The sequence below is a fragment of the Anthonomus grandis genome, chromosome 4 (assembly GCF_022605725.1).
Source record: "Anthonomus grandis grandis chromosome 4, icAntGran1.3, whole genome shotgun sequence".
Lineage (NCBI taxonomy): Eukaryota > Metazoa > Arthropoda > Insecta > Coleoptera > Curculionidae > Anthonomus > Anthonomus grandis.
The window spans coordinates 34,003,313-34,024,243 of record NC_065549.1 but is presented as its reverse complement, the minus strand read 5'-3'; the positions used below and the strand labels follow the sequence as shown (position 1 = coordinate 34,024,243).

Sequence of the window (20,931 nt, the reverse complement as noted above, 5' to 3'; positions counted from 1 at the left end):
CTCACCTTAAAGTATAGAAAAAAAACCGCAAACCTGGATCACGATATATGCAGCACGATATAGCATGTGTCTAAAGCTACAGAGCCGTAAATCAAATATATTTAGGAAATATTAGAAAGAGCCATCTCACCCGGAATTACCGTAAGTTTATCACCGTGTATCTTGGTTGCCTTTGACTTTTGAACCAGAAAAATTTAACTGAACCTAATTTTTTTTAAAAGGTATCTGCTGTTAAATTATTTACTATTATTTATGGAACACCCTGTATATCAGTCTGTAGTTGCAAACCTTAAACGTTTAGTACATTTTGGCAGGATGGACAGCAGGAATAACTGACAAAAAGAAAAAAAAATTAAGTAGCCTGTCTACTAAACTGTTTACTCAATAGTATTTAGTATATTATAGGAATATGATGAAGAAACAGAAATTAACTAATTTAAATTTCTTTAATAAATTTAAAAAATTTCGTTAAAATTTATTTTTACCTTGATCTAATTTTCTTCTAATAAATATTAATATTGAGTTAAGATAATATTATAAAAAATCTTTCTACATTTTTTAAACCATAAAATTTTATTATACACGTTTAGGCAATAAAAAGTACTAAACACAGTATTTTAATGAATTTACTGGAATAATTACATTATTTATATTAACTGGCACGAAAATGGGAAAGGAATGCAAAAGTATCAGGTGATTTTTAAACACGATATGGAAAAATGTCAACTGCTCCTGGGTGACATCACTTAAAGAGGAGGAAATTTTTAGCAGAATAAAATAAAATTATATATGGCCTTTTAATTACCGCTTAACTTTAGCATTTTATTTACCTTATTTTACATAAAACTTGCAGTCAACTATAAAATGCCGTAAGGAAACAAAAAATATTACATATTTTATTGGCTATTTAATTATATTAAACGTAAAGCATAACAAGAGATAAAACTTTTGATACACAAACCATACACAAATCTGTAAATGACGAATCAACCCCCTTAATTTAAAGATCCTTTAATTCTATTAATGCTGCTATTTTTTAAATATGTAATAGAATGTTCTCAAAAAATATATTAATAAAATTTTCATTAATCATGTACCTTCTGGAAATGCTAACGCTCTACCTCAGTGCTGTAATACAGGTTAGCTTTTTACTGTTATTGTATATTTTGGAGATTTTGTGCATTCGCAATGATGGGAAATTTAGCTTCCTTACGTTGACGCAGTCTTGGAGTGGCGTTGTCTAGCGTACGACTTTTCCAAGGCTTCTATAAAGTGTAGGTCGAATTCTGTAGCATCTCTATTCTATTTTGTCAAGAATTATTTGACAGAGGAAACTCAGATAGATTTAAACCTAAAGTCACTGTGGTCATCTCTAATCTCAAGGATGGAAACCTTGAGATAAACCCTTAGATTCTTTATCATTTAATTAATTTTTAACCAATCTCTGTATTTGTTGTAAATTTTAACTCTATAACATGTTAAGTCACTTGAGGGTTGTGACAAATAACAATTTGATCTTAATACCCTCATATATTATTGTGAACAAAATGGTAGATTCGTATTGCCACTATATGCAATGTTATGATTTTATAGGTTGATCTATTAGTTAGTGATTACCGAATCAATACTAGTCTTATTAAATATGTGGCACAAAACATTTCCTCTAGGAACTGTAACTGCCGTAACTGGGTCTTTGTACAGTATCTATTTTGGCTAGAGAAACTGGCTTGTTTTTGGAAAAAGCGCCATAAGGGGTTCATTATTTGGTTAGATTAGAATATAAAACTAATTAGTAAATATAGTTCAGTAGAGTAGCTATTAGCTAGAGTACGCCAAACATTTTTATTTTACACCTAACATTTTTATTTTTCAGCTCTGTATGAATTATAAATAAAGAATCGATGTAAGCAGAAAGGGCACATATCAAAAAAACACATTTTTGGGAAATCGATAAAAACTATTTTTTCATCAAATTAAGTAAAATTATTAACATTTATTGTTATAATTGATATGTAGTTTGAATAGCACGATTTGTCTCCTTATATTTTAAATTTAAAAATTGATTTTAGCTCCCCTAGAAGACATTGAAAGAATTGACATGTGCCCTTTTTGCAAATAATGCTATTTAGTAAATTTGAAAAATATTTATTTTTTTTTAATACAGCTTTGGTTATGTAAAGTACAAGTCAAAAATAAACAGCTAATTTCAATAGAAGAGTACAATGTTTTGAAAAAACTAATCTTAGGATCACTCATTGATTGTTGATTGTAGGCCACTGAAAAATAGCATCAAAATATGGTTTGTGTTCTTCTGCAACAAAAGCAGTGCATTTACTTATATGCTCCATTTTGTTGGCCTTAATAGGAACTTTTCCTAAGGGATGCGTAAGGCTCGTTGGCAAAGTTGGGCAGGCCATTCCAGGTTGTCATAAATTAAATGTATGTGACACCAAACCGTCAGTAAAAGGATAGGCTTGAACAGTGCCTTTTTGTTGGGATGTGTATTTAAAACATGAAAAGGTGCTTATTTGAAAATTGACCTTTTCGTTACGAGGAAAATGTTTTGTTTCTTCAGAGACACAGGTTTTTTTGTAAAATTTTCCCCACCAGTTTTTAAAATCTAATAAGTCACTTATTGCAACCTCTTTGACTGAAAATTTTGCGTTATTTTTTGTACTGGTAATAATAATCGTGGAGATCTCGTGAATGGTGCATATTCTATCATGTTTCCGTAAATTTCTTTTCACCAACGCGAAGTCCCTGTCACACGGGAGAAATGAATGCCCCCTAACTGGGAAAAAGTGCCAAATCATGCTAAATTTACCAGAATCTGTGAGAGCCAAAAGCATCCTGACCATAGTATGATTATTTTTTTGGCCCCAGCAGTTATCACTGTAAAGATGAAGCTCCGATTGATTTTCCTTGAATTCAATAAGATATTCGAGAACAAACGTACAAATTTCGTCAGCTGTTTTCTTTGCCTGTCCCTCGTAGTAAACGTATATCCTGGATTTATTTGTTTTAAGATTGTGAATACAAAATACGGACACAGTAAGCTGCTGGTAGTAAAATACCTCACCCACAGGCGTTGTGGGTAATTGGACATTTTGCATAAAATCGAAGGCCAATGACAGAACTTGGTGTTTATTTTTCTTTTCTTCAATATCTTTGGTTATTTTTGAATAAAATTTTTTAGCCCTTCGTTTGTGAACTATCAATTCTGCGATGGCAGTACGCTTGGCCGTGTCATTCAAATTTTGGTCTTTTATTTTGTTATTTAGTAATTTGCAAGTCGAACAAACATCAACTTGTGGTCTTCCGAAAGAGAGATTAAAATTGTCACGGAAAAAGCATCTATAAAATGAAAAGCTTACCTTTTGGTTTGGATACTTCTCTAGGTAAAGCTGATGCATTTTTGTCAAATTTAGCTGGCTATTCAAATAATGTTTTTCACGTCCTGTATAGTGGCTAATTTTTGTAGGAAATGATTGTATGTGTTCCTTTACACAATTTCGAATTTCTTCTGAGAAAGTATTAGCACTTGACATTTTTCCGCGTAAGTCATTCGGTGACTTGCCTTGTGAGGATAAGGTGTTAATTCTCCTGATGCGTTTGTACGTGATAGCATATAAATTCAAAAATGCTTCAACACAAATCTCTACTTTGGAACTTCCTTTAAATAAGTAGTACTTGAAACTTTTTGATTTGGGTTTATTTTTGTCACCTGGTCGAGGACGCCGCTGCTTTACTTCCATCATATCCCCACAAGACCCTGTAGAAAAATGTCTTGTTCGTTTTTAGAGCTTAAAGTATAAAATCGTTGAAAAATCGCCAATCTATCTGCATCTTTTCAGAGCATTTTATTCTACAACTAAATTATGAAATTATGCAAAGGACTCCATTATTAATTTTTTTCTCACAAACGTCTCTTCCTTTACTGTTTTTATAAGACTTTCCTTCCAATCTTGCCTTTTTCTGTATGTTGCGAGCATACTTAGAAAGCTCTGCTTTTCGTCTTTTATTAGGTGGTAATTCAGAATTGTCATCCATGTCAAATGAAACTAAAACCACGTGCAACTCAAGCAAGAAGCAACCAACAGATTAACTGAAGTCGAATTTTTGCTGATGACGTAAAACGCACGACAAACACATGTTGACCGCACCGTTTGAAACACTAACATTTCGCATAAACGGCACATGTCACTGACGTGTGCCTTTTATGCCTAACGCTAGCATTATTACCCGACATTTCTAAGACATCGGCGATGCGGACTTGTGCCCCTTATGCATAATCCATTGCGTCTACCATAGGAGAACATATTTTAGGTATAATGGCAATTTGTCAAAATATTGACTTTTACTCTTTCTGCTTACACCGGTTCTATTGTGCTTTTAGTAGAAAATATTTATTATTATTATTATTATTATTATTATTATTATTATTATTATTATTATTATTATATTTTTGCCTTGCAATCACACTCCCGTTTTATGGGGAACATTCACTTATCCCAGATATCTAAGATATCAAAAGGATTAAGCTCTGAGGGGACCCTTTCCAGGTTGTCGGGCCCTGGATGGTGTTCGGTCTTCTGTACCCATGAACTTTCTGACGACCCGTGCTGTCCCCAGTAGCACCGCTTTTTGCATGTTTTTGTAGTGGTGCTCACTTAGTCCCAGTTGTTTGAGGTTCTCTACAAGGGTTTTTGGTATAAGTCCAGTTGACGAGATTATTATCGCAATTGTTTGAACATGCTCCATCTCCCATTGCCGTCTGATTTGCCCTTCAAGATCTCGATATTTGATGATCTTTTCATTGTATTTTCCTTGGAGGTTATTCTTATTAGGTATAGCAACGTCAATCAGCGTGGTTCTCCTTAGTCGCTTATCCACCAGGATAAGATCTGGTCTATTGTTGACAGTTCTTTGGTCGGTGAGAACAGTTCGGTCCCAGTACAATTTATACTCGCCATTTTCAAGAGCTGGCTTTGGAGTATAATTGTAATATGGAACTTTGTTCGTCCTCAAGAGGTTCAGTTTAACTGCAAGTTCTTGGTGCAGTATTTTTCCCACGCAGTCATGACGTGCCTTATACTCAGTTTGGGCAAACGTTTGACATCCTCCCGTTATGTGTTGGATGGATTCTGTCACTTGGCATCCATATCGACATTTGTCACTCTGTACTGAAGGATCCGAAATAATGCACTTCAAGTAGTTTCTAGTTGGAATAACTTGGTCTTGTATGGCCAAGAGCAAACCTTCCGTTTCGAGAAACAGTTGTCCCGAAGTTAACCAATAGTTCGACGCTTCGTTGGTGTCGACATGTCCCTGGCTAACCTCGTTGACGTGTCTCCCATGCAGTGGTTTTTGTGCCCATGATCGATGTTTTTCTTCATCAGTGACGTGGTGACTTTCGATTTCGCGATTTTTCAGTTTCAGAGGTGTAAAGTCATCGACCTTGCATATAGCACGGTGCAGAGCGGACGATCTAGCATTTTCATGAAAGAAATTTCTCAGAACTGAAATTTGTCGGGCTAACTGTTTGCCAATGTCTGCCAATCCTCTACCTCCCTGATGTCTTGGTAGCGTAGTTCTTTCTGTGGCACTTCGAGGGTGGTGTTTTTGAGCCTTAGTCAATAATGTTCGTGAATTCCGTTGCAAGTTCTGGATATCCGTCTTGCTCCATCCCACAATTCCAAAGGAATATGTTAGTGCTGTAAGGCATACGTTTTCAACGCCTTAAATAGATTCTTACTGTTGAGGCTCGTTTTCACTATGTGCTTTACTCTTGTTGTAAACTCAGCAGTGAGTTTATCTTTCATTGTTCGGTGGTCTATTCGCGCTGCCTGCACCATTCTCAGGTATTTGTATGTATCACCCTCTTCCATGGCATCTATAGTTTGGCCATCCTGCATCTCGAAGGATCCCGGCTGCATCTTTCCTCGTACAATGTTGTTAATACGACACTTATCCAGCCCAAACCAAAATATTATTATTATTATTATTATTATTATTATTATTATTATATAGTTTTCTTTCATATATTGTAAGAAGCAATATTACAAAGACCCTAAGAAATTAATATTTAATAAAAAAGTGGGAGTTGCATCCATTTAAGTTATGCCTTATAAATTCATAAATCATGATATTTTAAATAATTTCAGTTTTAGGAGCGAATTTTGCTTTTTATATATTTGAAATATTTTTTCAGGTTTCTGGAGTCTTTCTTTATACCGTTAAAATTTTTAATATATTTCAAGCTGATGATATGTTTTGTATCTTTTAGTTATTTGGTGTAATTTTTTTCCATTCCAATGTTTCTAAATAATTTCTCGCATTTTTGGCAATTGGATTTTTCTCACTAGAGTCACTTTTTTGTCTTTTACGGATTTGAAATAATTTTTATACGTTTTTAATTTTTGATGTTTGAATTAATTTCTTTAATCTCCTAGGACTAGGCTTTTTTTCCAATCATTTTAAGTAATTTTAGGTTCCGTTTAAATATTTAAGGTTAGTTTTTTCTCCAAGCAAATTTTTAAGTCTTTTAAGAATTTAAAGTATTGTATTATGTTAAGCAACTATTATATGCACTTGCTTTGCTTCCAGGAACTTGAAACATTTTTTTAAAGTTTTTCAGGTTTCCGCAGCCTTTTTTTTATCTTTCAGGCATTTTAATTAACTCTCTATACTACCTATTATATATTATTATTTCAATTTACAGATATTTTTATTTTGGAGAAATTTTATAGATAGTCCCTGGAGAGTTGTAGATAGTCCATGCTTTGCTACTGAAGTTTAGGGTGGCTCCACTTTCAATATTGTTGACATTTCATAGAACGAAGAGAAACACGCGATATTTTTTCAAAAGAAAAAACAGTGGTCTACCCTTTTTTTTCAAAAATTTTAACACACATGTGCTGCAAGTTCGTCCGTGGAGAAGTCAAATCACTTACAATGCCTCAAAAAGTGACCTCATCACTTATCATGTAAAACTTTAAAATTTCGTTAAAATCGCTAAGGGCGTTTTTAATACAGATGAAAAAATTCTATTTTTGTGAAAAACTTAAACAGCCTGTATTTTTGGAAACAACGCACTTCCGACCATCGATATTCTATCTTAAAAAAATTTTTAACTCTATGATATATGAATATCTTAAACTCTATTATTCCTGTATATACTCTAGCATTTTTGATCAGTTGAACTGTGACACCCTGTACTCAAACCTTAAATTTGAATTTTTCTCTAAATGTTGCCTTTCAAAATATTTATAAAAAAGACGGATTAATTTTAAGAAGTTGCTATTAGCCGATGCTAGTACACAAAACTTTTTACCTTAAACGGCAATTAAATGATGATTTTTCCCTTAGCACGCCTCAATCAAGATGCCTTTTAGATCATGGAAGTTCTGCTGGTCAGTTGGATCATGGAGCTGAAGGAGCCTTACCAGGCGAAAGATTTAATGCTGATCAACAATGTATGTATATTATAAAAAACTTTTTTAATTATTTATTGAATGATTTTTCCTATAAAGTTATAAGTATACACGGTATTATAAAAGTCCAGGCCGCTACTTTAGGCGCGCAATACACATTTTCTTATGACAAAACTTAAAGTTTTTTTTCTAAACCACTTCCTAAGGATCAGAAAACTATTTAAAGATGATGTTGTTCAAGTGATTTTTTACTCATAAGTTCAAGTCTAACCCTCACAAAATCATGACTTTTGGCAAACGTTGAGAGGAGAATACAAATATTTTTTATAAACAACGTTATCCATATTACTTCAAAATGTTCCACAGATGATTTGTAAGTAAATGTAAATTAAAAGTTTTTTTTAAAGTAACTTTTCAAACTGAACTAAATGTATTTTGATGATACCGGACAGGGGATATTTAAAGTTTCTATGATAGGGTAACTTTTTATAGGAAAAATTGCTGCTTTCTCCGAATAAAGTCTTTTCATGCCAAAGTTTTAAGCAAAAAAAAGTTGTAGTAAAAAAGGGCACGAGTGGTCCTCCACAATTTATATCAACTGACAATTTTAAAATTAAGATAATTTTGCATAGACAACAGGCATCACAACAGTAGTAGAGACCAAAGTTACCTTTTTGAAACAGAAAGGTATATTTGTTTAATTAATTTTCCGATTTTACGCAAGATTTTAACACAAATTTATGTAACATATGCTATACCTAGTTCAAGAGATTAAAAGATACAACGGTTTAAAAAATTATTATGTAAAATTTATTATTAATAAAAGATGCAAATACTAACCCATCTTATTTCTAGTACTGATAGTATCTGATTTTCCAGCAAATATAGATATCGCGTGGCGTTTAAATTATCCTCAATAAAAAATGGACCTGTTATTTTATTACCATATATACCTGCTTAAACATTTACCTTTTCAGGATACTGGCTGTGTTTCGTGCATGTAGCGTAGATTTTTATCTGGCCAATAATATCTGCAATTATGTCGATTTACTGTGTCATTCAGCATAACTGTCGATCCATCAGAAACAAAAATATTTTTTTTTAAATAAATTTTCTTCACATTTTTACATTATGATATCACAAAATTCTACGCGACGGTCACAATCATCTTTAAATAATTTTTGTACTAAGGTGATTTTACAAGGATAAAATTTATTACGTTTAAGGACATTTCGAACCGACTTAAAACAAGCGTCTGACTGGCAACTTGGCGTAATGATAAATTTGGGATTTCAACAAAATATTGTAGTATCTTTAGACTTTTTTGATCATTGCTTACGGTTTTTGGCCTCCCTGTTCGTTAACGGTCTTTGCAGTTTCCAGTTTCTTTAAATTTCTGAATTGTTCGATCCTCGAATTATAAGAAGTGAGATTTTTTCTTTTTCAGACAATAAAATAAATAAGCAGAAAAGTAATGAAATTCCCTTAACAGGTAAAAACGTCTAAAAAGGAATTTATAACATTTTCATTGATAAAGTAGTTTTTTTAACTATCCTATCTTTTAAACTAGTGGAGTAATAATTATAGCATATGTTACATGAAGTTGTGTTAAAATTTTGAGTAGATTTGGAAAATGCATAAAAAAATATACCATTTCATTTAAAAAAAGCTAACTGTCTTTCCTACTGTTGTGATGCCTGCTGTATATGCAAAGTTATCTTCCTAATGCAAATTTGAACGAGATCTATAATTTTTATTTGGGACGATAAAAGGCGAGTTGATGAATTATTAAGAAATTAAATTTACCATATATTGCATAATGATAAAAATTTAAAATTGATTTTATTTTTTTAAATGTATGTAAGACTTGCTTTATTAAAATTACATTATAATTAAGGTATGCTAAAATATGGACGAGGAAGCAAGCATTCTTCCCAGCAGCCTCTGGATGACGTATGTCGAGATTTACATTGCGAACGCGAAAGATACACCTGGACATCTCACCCTGCCTTGGAAGGCACACATTGTGGAGGTGGCATGGTAAGTTAATCCAATTCAGATGTTATATTAATCCTGTGTATATTAAAAAGATAAATAAAACAATCTAATATTGCAGAAGGTTGTTGGGTGGGGTCAGAAATAAAACAGAAACCTGTTTACCTAAATGTCGACGTTTCGACCTATATTAAGTCATCCTCAGGACACTAAGTCTAGGTTTCTTAAGTTATAATTAAAACACATTTATAATAGGAGCGTAGAATTATTTTTAACATGGGTTAAATTCTAGGTGTTATTGTGGGCAAACTAGAATCAACATTGTTGATGTTGATGTGTCACAAACACGAAATTGAAAAAAACAATCTAAGTTGTTTCGCGGATATTCGCCAAAAATATAATTAAGCCAAACCAATTTAATTTTTCTTGAGTTTATTTCAAATTTAATATAAAAATAAATTTTTCTTTACTCATAAACAATTTTACATATACGATAACGTCGTTTAAATTTCTTGTTTTTTTATCTATTGTAGTTTTAAGGAATTTTTGCTACAGCTTTTAACATAACTAGTCTAGAAATCGTTACTGCCAGTAGTAGGGTAAAAACCAAATTGACCGCCGGCGCTCTTGGAGTATCCAGTTTTGTGACTAGAGATTGCGAGCTTTGTATACACCGTCCCTTAAATCATATTTTTAATTTAATTATGAAAACTATTTACGGCAAAGATAATCTTCAAACAACACTATATTTTTAAACTTTTTGAGATTATTGTTTATATATCTATTTTTTAACATGTTCAAGCATTACTGTCAATGGGCCAACATGGCTTTTTGGGACAAAAGTTTATTTTTAATTATCCAACCAACCAAATAATCAAATCTAACTAAAAAAATTAATAAACTACTTTTTAAACAAGTGCGTTTATGCCCTTCTGATCTTATCTGGATCCACTCCTTTTCACATAAATGACCTCTTTCGCGTTGTAAGCTAACCTATACGGATTTGAAGACCTTTTAAAGTACTAATGATAGTAATGGCTGATAGTAATGATAGTCTGTTTTTGTAGAGTAACATCGATCTGATTGAAAATTGATGTATCACGGATCAGCTTAGTTTTATTTATTGTATGTCTCATCAATATAGATAATTAAGTTTTAGGTAGAACGGCTTTAGGATTAAAGCATTATATTTGATAACAGGTTTACATTTGGTTTCGCATTGATTTTATTTAATTACAGGCTTAAAATGTTTTAAACGAATTATGGCGTTGTGTTACTCCAATTTAAATGGCAGAGATTTTAGCTGTTCTAATCTGTGTCTCAAGAAAATTCTGAGGTGTTTCAAGAATTTTGAAATTCTGAAGTGATCTTTTTGTGGAAGTTATTCCGCATTAAAATATATTCTCTTTCTTTTTTAGCAGAAAATTTATTTCTTGTTTTTCGACTTGACTTTAGAGTAAATATCTCATTCACATTAGATCGCACCAAGAGTAACATCAAGATCCCTTATTAATAATGTATTGTTGTGATTCGTTTCTATGTGGTAGACAGATATATAATTCTATAATTGATCGGCGAATATAGATTCACTGTTGAATGGTCATATTTTGTGAGAGTTAAAATTAGTAAAAACTCTATAATGATTCCTAAAAAACTGATTTAATTTACTCACAATAAAAAAGATGTAATTTATAGTATACAATTAAAAAAAATTAATGGTGCTTTAAATCTGCAGCAAAATAATTCAGTCATGCACACCGATCAATTTTATATTTATTAATGTAATGATAATTATTTATTAAATATTTTGCGTAGTGACATAGTATAAAATATATTTATACTATAAAAAAATATTTTGTCATGTCACTACGCTAATATTAAAAATAAATTTCTAACTCACAGTAATATCTACTCTCTAAACTTCATCTCATATATGCATATTACGTAATCATTTCAAGTATATTCCATTTAACACTATCGAATGCCTTACAAAAGTCAGTATAGATGTCATTTACCTGATTGATGTTCGTGGTCAAAAGAGAACCTAGAGTACCAAGATTTATGGATGTTTATCGTCCTTTGACAGAGCAGTGCTGTTAATTTTCAAGTCTTTCTCCTACATAACGAACTAAATTGATTAAAAGCCAATTCATATGCAAATTTTCGTATAGAAGACTTCTTTGCTATTACTTTCTTCAACATTAATACCAACAATATAGCTCTCTTAATAAACATTAGGAACCTCATCAGAGATTAGCGATGTGTTAAGCATCAAACATATAGAACTACTAATACTATAAATAAGCCTGGATTATACCTTAACTGATCGTAAATTTAAATCCAGCATATCTATATAATACATAATTTTCTATTTAACATCTTTCTAATTTCTAATAACATCTTTAAGTAACTTTTAAGGTAGTACTTTTCATTAAACCAACTTTTTAGCAGAATGATATTATTATAACGACCGATAACCGCAACTTGATTTATATTCAGTATGTATGAGCTTAATACATCAACATTTTAAGGATACTTTTTCAATGGCTCATAATCTGTTTTTTTTTACTTTTTCGAATTAACCTAAAGATACGCCATTTCTGTGGCGCAAGAACTTGGAATCTTTCTTTATGGTCCAATCATTACATTATAATCAAATAAATCACAAATGTATATCAGCACTGTTGTAGTTCAGCCGCATTAGGAGTTTGCTATGTATTTCTTTACTTCCTTGATCCCAAAATATCCATAATTAGTCCTACGATGTGATGCGTGAAACAGTGCACTGCCTTATATGTACCAATTTCATATGTATGCTTACTAACCTACACAATGATGGACAATCTAATACACAACAGGTTCGGCAACAAATACAAAGAGGCATTTACTCTCCCTTGCTCTAGTGTATACCCTCAATTCCAAATAATATGCTTAGCAGATTGTAATCTATCATAGCAATAGGACTACAAGTTTAAATGTGTCTCAAAACACGTCTCATAAAAAATCGTAGCAATAAAAAACTTATGAAAAAGGTAGTGACCACGGAGTACTGGCTTACTTTGGGTACTCTTCAAAGCGTAAATATTTTTAAAATCTTTTAAGAAATTGAAGATAAAACACCCTCAACAGTTTCATTATTATATTGCAGATATTTTGAATACGATAGGGAAATTCACAACAGAATATTAGCTCTAGCTCTTTAATTGAGTAATCCTATTATAATGGTTGGGTATTCCTGATTAAAGAAAATGTTATATTTTGCTTATTGATTACCTTAATTTTATTCCAACTACCTTTTTTAGTGGTGCCGTGGCGGTCGCTGTATCCAAAAAGGCACCACCACGAAACAGGCTCATAGCGGAGCATTAAAACAAAGTCCAGAAATAAATCAAACAAATGGCGGATGGAGTGATTGGCGAAATGGTGAATGCGCGTCAGGGTGCCTCTTTGGCGAAGAAGGGAGGCTTAGGAGTGGCAGCAGTGGGATTATGATCTCCGAAAGGTTCTGCAATAGCCCAAAGTACGCATTAGGATTTAAATATTTTATTATGTATTTGACTCTAAATTTTATAATTTTACTAGACCCGGTGCTGGCGGAGCAAGTTGCGAGGGTCCAGAACGAAAATACCAAACGTGCAATGCTCAGCAATGCCTGAACGTTCCTAGATTGACTATTAAAGAATTTGCTGAGCAAATATGTACTAGGGCAAAGGAAGTGGACACGGATTTGACAGGCTTGGGCATGCAGAAAATAAGTTCTGATCGTAAGTTGATGAAAACTAAATAAAATAACATTATTTTGGTCACATACGACGGTAGTCGGACAAGTTTCGGACCAAAAAAAATACAAGACACATTTATTTATTTGAAGAAAATCTCTGTTCTCTAAGTGCTATTTTTAAATAAGGAAATAAAAAAAAGTCTTATTAGTAAAAGTTTATTTTAATAAACTCTATTCTAGATCAGGGGACTGAAAGTAGCACGACAACAAATCCTCAAAAAATTTCCCCCTGTTGTTGATATGTAAATTAATGTGTTTCGCCTAATTTTCATTCATCATTCGTAGAGGCAATATTAAATGCTGTTCGTTTTTTAATTCTCACTACGTATAGACATTGCTTGGTGGTAAAACGAAATGACAGTATTGAAAACTCTGGGTGAAATAAGCTTAATGTACAGGGTGTCCCATTTTGGGTACTTTTGTAGGATATCTTTCTTATTTTTAGAGATAAAGAATTGCGGTTTTCGCAATACTGTGCTACTTTTTCGTAAAACTAAAGATGCCGTCAACAAAATTTTCATAGCCCTTTTAGTTTTTGAGATACAGGGCATTTTTGAAAATTTTGCATTTTGGGACCTCCAACGTATCTCCGTTATCTTTAAAGTTTTTGCAAAATTTACAACTTATTCTTATAGATTTTTTTCTGTAAAATCCAGTGGTGTAAATATATATTTTTTTTATTAATAGTTTTTGAGTTATAACCCATACTTATGTTTTTTTAAACGGAATACCCTGTATATTTATAGTTCATAATAGTGGCCCTTTTTGACCTTTTCAAAAATATATAACAGTATGGAATTATTTTCAAAAATACGCAAATAACTAACAATTTTCTAAATTAAATGCATAATTTTATAGTAGGCCATGAATAACAATAGTAGACAAATAAAAAGTTACAAATTAATAACGACGAATGGGGAATTGCATCATACTTATTTTTTTGGTAATAAAAAACAAATATATAAATTTAATAAACACTATAGAAAACAACTATAAGTATAACAAAACATCAATGCAACAACATTTTTACAAGAGATATTCAAAATGACCATCTTCTCTGATACAAAATTGGCCCATCTTTCTTACCCTTTGAATAGCATTCAAAATAATAATTTGTCTTCTTCTCAGATTTTGAAATGCTAAAAAAATTACGTCTTGAAGTTCTATGAGATGATTGCATTGTCTTCTATACATTTGATCTTGTATATACCCCCATAAAAAATATCTAAGATCAAGAGATCGGGGGACCGTGAAGGCCATCTAATAGGTCCGTTGGTACCTATACATCTTTGAGCAAAGTTATTTTCAAGAAATGTCCTTACTAGCTCAGAGTTATGACTTAGGGCACCATCTTGTTGTAGGTAGACAGTGTTATATTGGGCTAGAGGGATATTTTCCAGAAGTTCTGGAATAACTTCCTCAAGGATGTCTAGGTACCTTCATGCTCTAAGACCCCCTTCAAAAATTCGGTATACTATTTGTTTTCTCAAAATAAAACAAGACACTCCAACTCCAAAGCTTCCTTGTTGTACCCTTTCAAATATTAAATGTGTATTTTCTGCATGCTAGTTTCAAGTATTATGTCGGTTAAAAATGTCCGCACTTGAAAAAAAGCATTCATCAGACCAGATAACGAATCTGGCAAATAAGTTGTTGGCATCAATTTGCTGCAAATACTATTGGCAAAATAGTGTCCGGCGCTCGGCATCGCCAGGATGTAAATGTTGAACTATGTTAAATTTGATTTTTTTCCGTTGTGTGTCAGTTTTTGGCAATCCAATTTCTTTTTCGATTTTTCTGCATGAGCTCGAGGGTGTCGCTTCTATATAACCTAAAACATCTATGTCTTTTTCTTCCCTATTTTCTTTATTGTATGCTTTAGGACGCGACTGAACAAAAGATACGTGCTCAAGTAAATTGTCCTTTAAACGAGCAAATATACCAAAAAACGGTTGCCTTCTCTCTGGATATCTAACAAGCATAAAATTACAACTTTAGAAATTGGTGGGTAGTCTTATAACGGCTACTAACTTACCTATGGAAATATAGTTCCAAAGCTTCTTTAGCATTTTCATTGCTTTGTATAAAACATACAAGCATATCATTTTTCATAATTTTCAAATACTGCCGTTTTTTTGGCAAAATTCACAAATAACGAAAACAAATGGGTTTTGGAGCATAAACTTAATCAAAAACAGAGAGATGTCAGTCAAATCCCGAAGATAGTTGACATTTATTTATTTATTTGTCATTTTTTTGTTTCTTGTTATAAATAGCCATGGCCTCCCATTAAACTATGAATTTGATCATTTAAATTTAGAAAATTGTTATTTATTTGCGTATTTTTAAAAATAAGTCCATACTGTTATATATTTTAAAAAAAAATCCAATATTATGAACTATAAATATACAGGGTGTTTCATTTAAAAAAACATAAGTTTGATTTATAACTCAAAAACTATTAATCAAAAAAAAATATATCTACACCACTGGATTCTACGGAAAAAAATCTATAAGAATAAGTTTTTACTTTTACAAAAACCTTAAAGATAACGGCGATACGATGAGAGTCCCAAAATGCAAAATTTTCAAAAATGCCCTGAATCTTAAAAACTAAAAGGACTATGAAAATTTTGTTGACGGCATCTTTAGTTTTACGGAAAAGTAGCACAGTGTCGCGAAAACCGCAACTCTCTATCTCTAAAAATAACGGAGCTATCCCGCAAAAGTATCGAAAATGGGACACCCTGTAAACTACTAGTTATTTATACTATGTTGTACTATCAGCATTAGTCAGCTAATAGTACAATTATTTTAGTATTTTTTAAAGGATAATTGATTGTCCAAATATTGTAACAAAGTTCTGAAGCCGTATTCTATACTGTGCATTCCACGGCTAAAAAATGTTATTTCACCAAGATAACGCTCAAATTGATACTGCAGCAGTTATATTATAGTTTCTTTAAAGTGGCCAACTCACCTTTCTCCATCAAACATGTATGAGGGGTAAAAGGATATGAAGGCTTCCAAATCAAATGATCTTACAATAATTGCTTGATGCGGTTGACATGGATGGCCTCAGGATTTACTAGACCATCTCATCAGGAGTATTCTCACATGAACTGCTGACATTAACATGTTACCATCTGAAATAATGGTAACATTACTTTCATTTATAATGTGATGATGCACAAGAAAAGCGCAAACAGGTTTCATATATGATTCTCTTTCATCTAACATTCTTATGGGTTACTAACAAGTTTTAGTTTAAAATCATATATAACTTAATTGACAAGGATTAAGAAAACTGGGTATTCACATCGTATAATATCTTACAGCTGAAGAAGCATGTGTGGTTTGGTGTCAAAAGCGTAATGGAGGAACAAAAAGCAGAGGCTGGACCTTTCCGGATGGGACAACATGTCAAACTCGAAGAAATCGATACGGTAAGTTTAAAAAGTAAATTTGAGAGAGAGAAAATACTTGAAAATGTTTTTCTTTAATGATTTTAAGGTAGAGCAAGTTACTGTATAAATGGCAAATGTGAAGATTTTGTTTGTGATCCATTTGAAGAAGCAGTGTTTACGCAAATGCCAGAAGTATGTCCGATTGATCGAGATAATAATGAGATAACTTGGACGACCGGTAAAATATTTTAAAACAGAGTTGATATGAGAAAGGTGTTATTCAATTTTCTTAGGTTTGAGGAGACGAGAAGGAACAATTCGGTGGAAAAGTGCAAGTGGGTGTCACTATAATTGTATTTCTCCGGGATCTGGTATTAGATTGGTGATGAACAAAAAGCAAGGGAAAAGCAGTATACAATTATGCCAACCTGAGCAATATGTAAGTAGGAAAATATACAAGTTGCCTTTTTCTTTAAATAAAAAGCAAATATTTCAAGGGCTGTGGAAAAGTTAAATCACCGTTCCAACATGCATCAATAATTTGTTCAAAGTATAAAGATAGAGTTCGAAGGCTCTCGGGTTTGGGAATGCAGATTTCTCCCTCATTGGGTAAGTACATTAAAAATAAAAACTGTATAATGAATAAAAATATGTTAAGATGGCTACTCTATATCTAGACTCGGTAAAAATTAGTTATTTATTTTTGCAGAAGACCCTGATAGGCCGTGCAGGGTTGCTTGTCAGGACGAAAATCTACCTCACCGATTTTACCTAGTCAATGGAGAAGACGGTTGGTTTCCATTTGGCACTGACTGTTCCAGAGGATCGACTGAGAAAAAAGCCTATTGTATCAGCGGCAAATGCTTGGTAATTTTTTTAAATAAAAATAAAATATACCTATTTAATTAGATAATACGCTTCTATATTTAAATGAATAAGAAATATTGTTTTATATTCACAATTATTGCAAAGAAGAAAATATACTTTTTCACATAATTAAGGAACACGGAGATTTTTTTAAAATCTAATTTCCTTCAACTAGGTGTAATAATAATTCTTAAACACGAGCATCTATTTAAGATATCATAACATTTTAATGTACTCAAAACCTACAGTTATCTATCGACTCTTCAGTTGATTTCTTGTCCTCAACATACCACCTATCTCTATTCTCCTATATCAAAGGAAAGGACACTGTCTTCTAGTTAAAGTTAGGTTTAGCCGGTTGGACAGTGGTTAACTACGATACGATGGTTTATGTTACTCACACTTACACTTACATTTCTTTATTTCCGGCCTTCGATTCGTTAATTGTGGCGAGGAAGGATTTTTAATCGCGTCTCTCCCACTTGACGTAAAGCTGTACCAAAGATGGCGGAGTTCTTTCCATCCCTAGGTAGTCACAGTGAATATTGCTTAATCTTTCTCATGCACACACTGTACTGAACATTATTGTCAGGCTAGTCTTATACAACTGATGTCTTGTCTGGAGTACCCAGTATATACTATCGTTAACAACTATTATATGTTTCTGACTGAGTCCCCTAATGATGCTTACTTTTATTGGATATGGACGTTTTGACATGGTTAAAAGCTGTCTCAATACTGTTTGGATTATTTTTCCTTGCTTTAGTGTAGATTATTTTTATTTTGCCGTATATGATGTAACGCTTAAAGCTTTTATCACTAGTCTATTGCCTCTCCACACCCCTCAAATCTTGCCAGTGAATTAAATTGAGTAAACAGCGGGTAGCAACGAAGGCTGTTGTATATAAAGGTCTCCTGATGCACCCGTCATACTGCAACGAGGATTACCAGAAGTCTATAGCCTTGGAAAAATGAGGCGGTCTGGTCTGAGATATTTTAAGTCGGGCATGAGTGTCCACTTCCGGATGACATGGTCTGCAGTTTACTCCTCTTCCCAGCACCAACGGCACTCCGGGATGTCCACATTACCAAGTTGATGGAAATGGCTCCTATAAGTGGAAGTACCAGTATCCAGTTAAAAAGTTCGCATCTCTTTAGGTGCAGTGCATGTCATGCCAGCTGCTTTTGTCTTTCTCCGGAGTGCCTTGCTATTGAACAGGCTCTTTAGTAAAGCGATAGCTATACATTTGTCTTTGCCTAATATAGATTCGAATTCTGCCGATAGTTTTCTCAGATCCCAGCCTAGCAAGTAAGTCCACTTCTTCGTTACCTGCTGGCCAGGCACCCAAGAAAGCTAAATCTTGCAGCCTTCTTTCACCAGTTCCTCTAGGACTTTTATGCACACCAGCAGAAACTTGGAACTTACTTGTTCAGTTTTAATAGCCGTTTTTTAGTTGTAATGACTGTTTAACGGTGTCCACAATTTAAAATTTTTTGTCGGAATTTAAAGAAATCTGCACCACCTCTACCAAAAAAGTAAGGTCAACATAAAAAAAATTCATAACGCTTAAGTCATCTCACAGTGGAACTGTTCGATCTGCGCATGTTTGACAAGTACTTTGTTAATTGGTAAAAGGTTGAGCGATCGATAACCCTTGAAATCATAAGGAATGACCAGCTAATAGGATATCACAATATAATAATTCACGCGCATTGGCGAGTTGAGCTGTGAGGTGATGCCATATTTATATTAGGTTTAATATTTCTCCCTTTCTTAACTTCAAAATTGATGCGCATTGTTTATGGAATGTTATCAGTGTGGATTTTATATGAATGTAGTAATATGTTTACGAGTGCTGCCATCTTCAGGTTAAGGTCAAAAAATTTTCAGAACACCGTCGTATTTGCCCAAGCATTCTTCTTGCTATTGTAAGAATAACTTTTGAGTGTTCGGTTATTATTGTTTTGGTTTACGTTTTTTTGGTTCTAGTTTAACTTTTAGTCCCGTGTTTTACCCAAGTATTCTACTTTCATCAACAGGGTAGTTTCTTTACTCTGGAGTATTAAATATCTCGGAACCTGTAATTTTCTCCTAATAGTAAACTGTTCAACTATGGTTTCGAAGGAACTGACCCTCAGTCTTTACATCTCAGCTAAAATAGTACAAAATAAGTTATAAAATATTAATATTTTATCGACAGACATCATTAAAATGATGAGTTAGATGAGTAGGAATATTTTGTGTTGACTATCTCTATCAATTTCCGCAACTTAATTTTAAAAGAAATAATTAACTTGCGTAAATTATACATGCATTCATTAAGCAGTTTATTATTACTCTGGTCTTCTATTGTGGCTCTATTTTTTATGGATAATAATTATTAGTAGATACTATAAGACGAATAAGACTATATAGGTAATAATAAATATTATATTTTTCAGGGTTTTGGTTCGGACGATACTCCCTTGTCCGAAAGTGAGTTCACCCTTCCACTTTTGTCTCGAAATAAGAGATCACTAAAGAAAAATGGCACCAAAGTTATAGTAAAGTTAAAACAGGAGGAACTTGATGATATTGTAGATAAATTTAATAAGACTTTATCAGGTACGTTATTAAATATTTTTTTGGTTTAGTTATGATATTTAAGTAAATAAGCAATAATATGAATATGAATGCTATAGCGCTATGTACTTGTATGTTCAGGGATCAAGTACATTATATCTCTTAGCAGTTTATCGTGAATATTTACATATTTGCCCTTTCTTAAACTGTTAAATGTTCAAAAATAATTGGTAATGGTTGGGTTACGAAGTCCAAGGATTCTAGACCATCTTATGTTCTTAAAAAAATTGGTGTCAATGAACTAATCGTCAACAATTGAATACTGTACTATAATTGCTATTTAATTGAATTTTAACTTAAGTCTAATAACAAAATACTCTTGCTACTCAAACCCATTACCATGATACCAAGAAATCTGATCTGTATATCTGAATATCCTTAGTTTCAGTGTACATTCCTATTTTCCGTAAATAAATCGAGCATTGCTATCTGGAGACCATATTGCGCAAGGCTATTCCCTCGATAATTTACAAAAAGCGAGATATAAGCAACAGAAAGATATTCAAAGTTTTGTAGAAAATATCAGTCGTTAAATATTTTATTTTGTTTTAGGTTTTTCTAGCCAACCGGTTAAAATATTTGACGTAGACTATAATAACCCAGTGCATCTTCACAAAGAAGCTATTTTAAAGCCTGACGGTGGTTTCAGTGATAATGATTATCCTACAGGATCAGACATGATAAATTATACATAGGTAAAATTCTAAAATATATATTTTTTGTAACATATACATATAAAAAATATTACTAAAATTTAATTTATCAGAACAATTGTTACTTAACGATGACTTTGTAATGAATATATAAGAAATGTTAGGAAAAATT

General features: G+C 32.5%; 1 protein-coding gene across 1 annotated transcript in view; it reads left to right on the top strand.

Annotated features, from left to right (window-relative positions):
* Positions 1-20,931, top strand: part of LOC126735613 (A disintegrin and metalloproteinase with thrombospondin motifs adt-1-like) — a 224,637-nt gene extending 203,706 nt beyond the window's left edge. Inside the window, exons 9-19 of the mRNA XM_050439673.1 lie at positions 7,369-7,475; positions 9,331-9,473; positions 12,731-12,948; positions 13,011-13,192; positions 16,548-16,655; positions 16,723-16,854; positions 16,910-17,055; positions 17,114-17,225; positions 17,326-17,483; positions 19,926-20,088; positions 20,659-20,931. Coding sequence (XP_050295630.1) covers positions 7,369-7,475; positions 9,331-9,473; positions 12,731-12,948; positions 13,011-13,192; positions 16,548-16,655; positions 16,723-16,854; positions 16,910-17,055; positions 17,114-17,225; positions 17,326-17,483; positions 19,926-20,088; positions 20,659-20,801 — 1,612 coding nt within the window. The 3' untranslated portion in view covers positions 20,802-20,931. The remainder of the gene's footprint in view (positions 1-7,368; positions 7,476-9,330; positions 9,474-12,730; positions 12,949-13,010; positions 13,193-16,547; positions 16,656-16,722; positions 16,855-16,909; positions 17,056-17,113; positions 17,226-17,325; positions 17,484-19,925; positions 20,089-20,658) is intronic.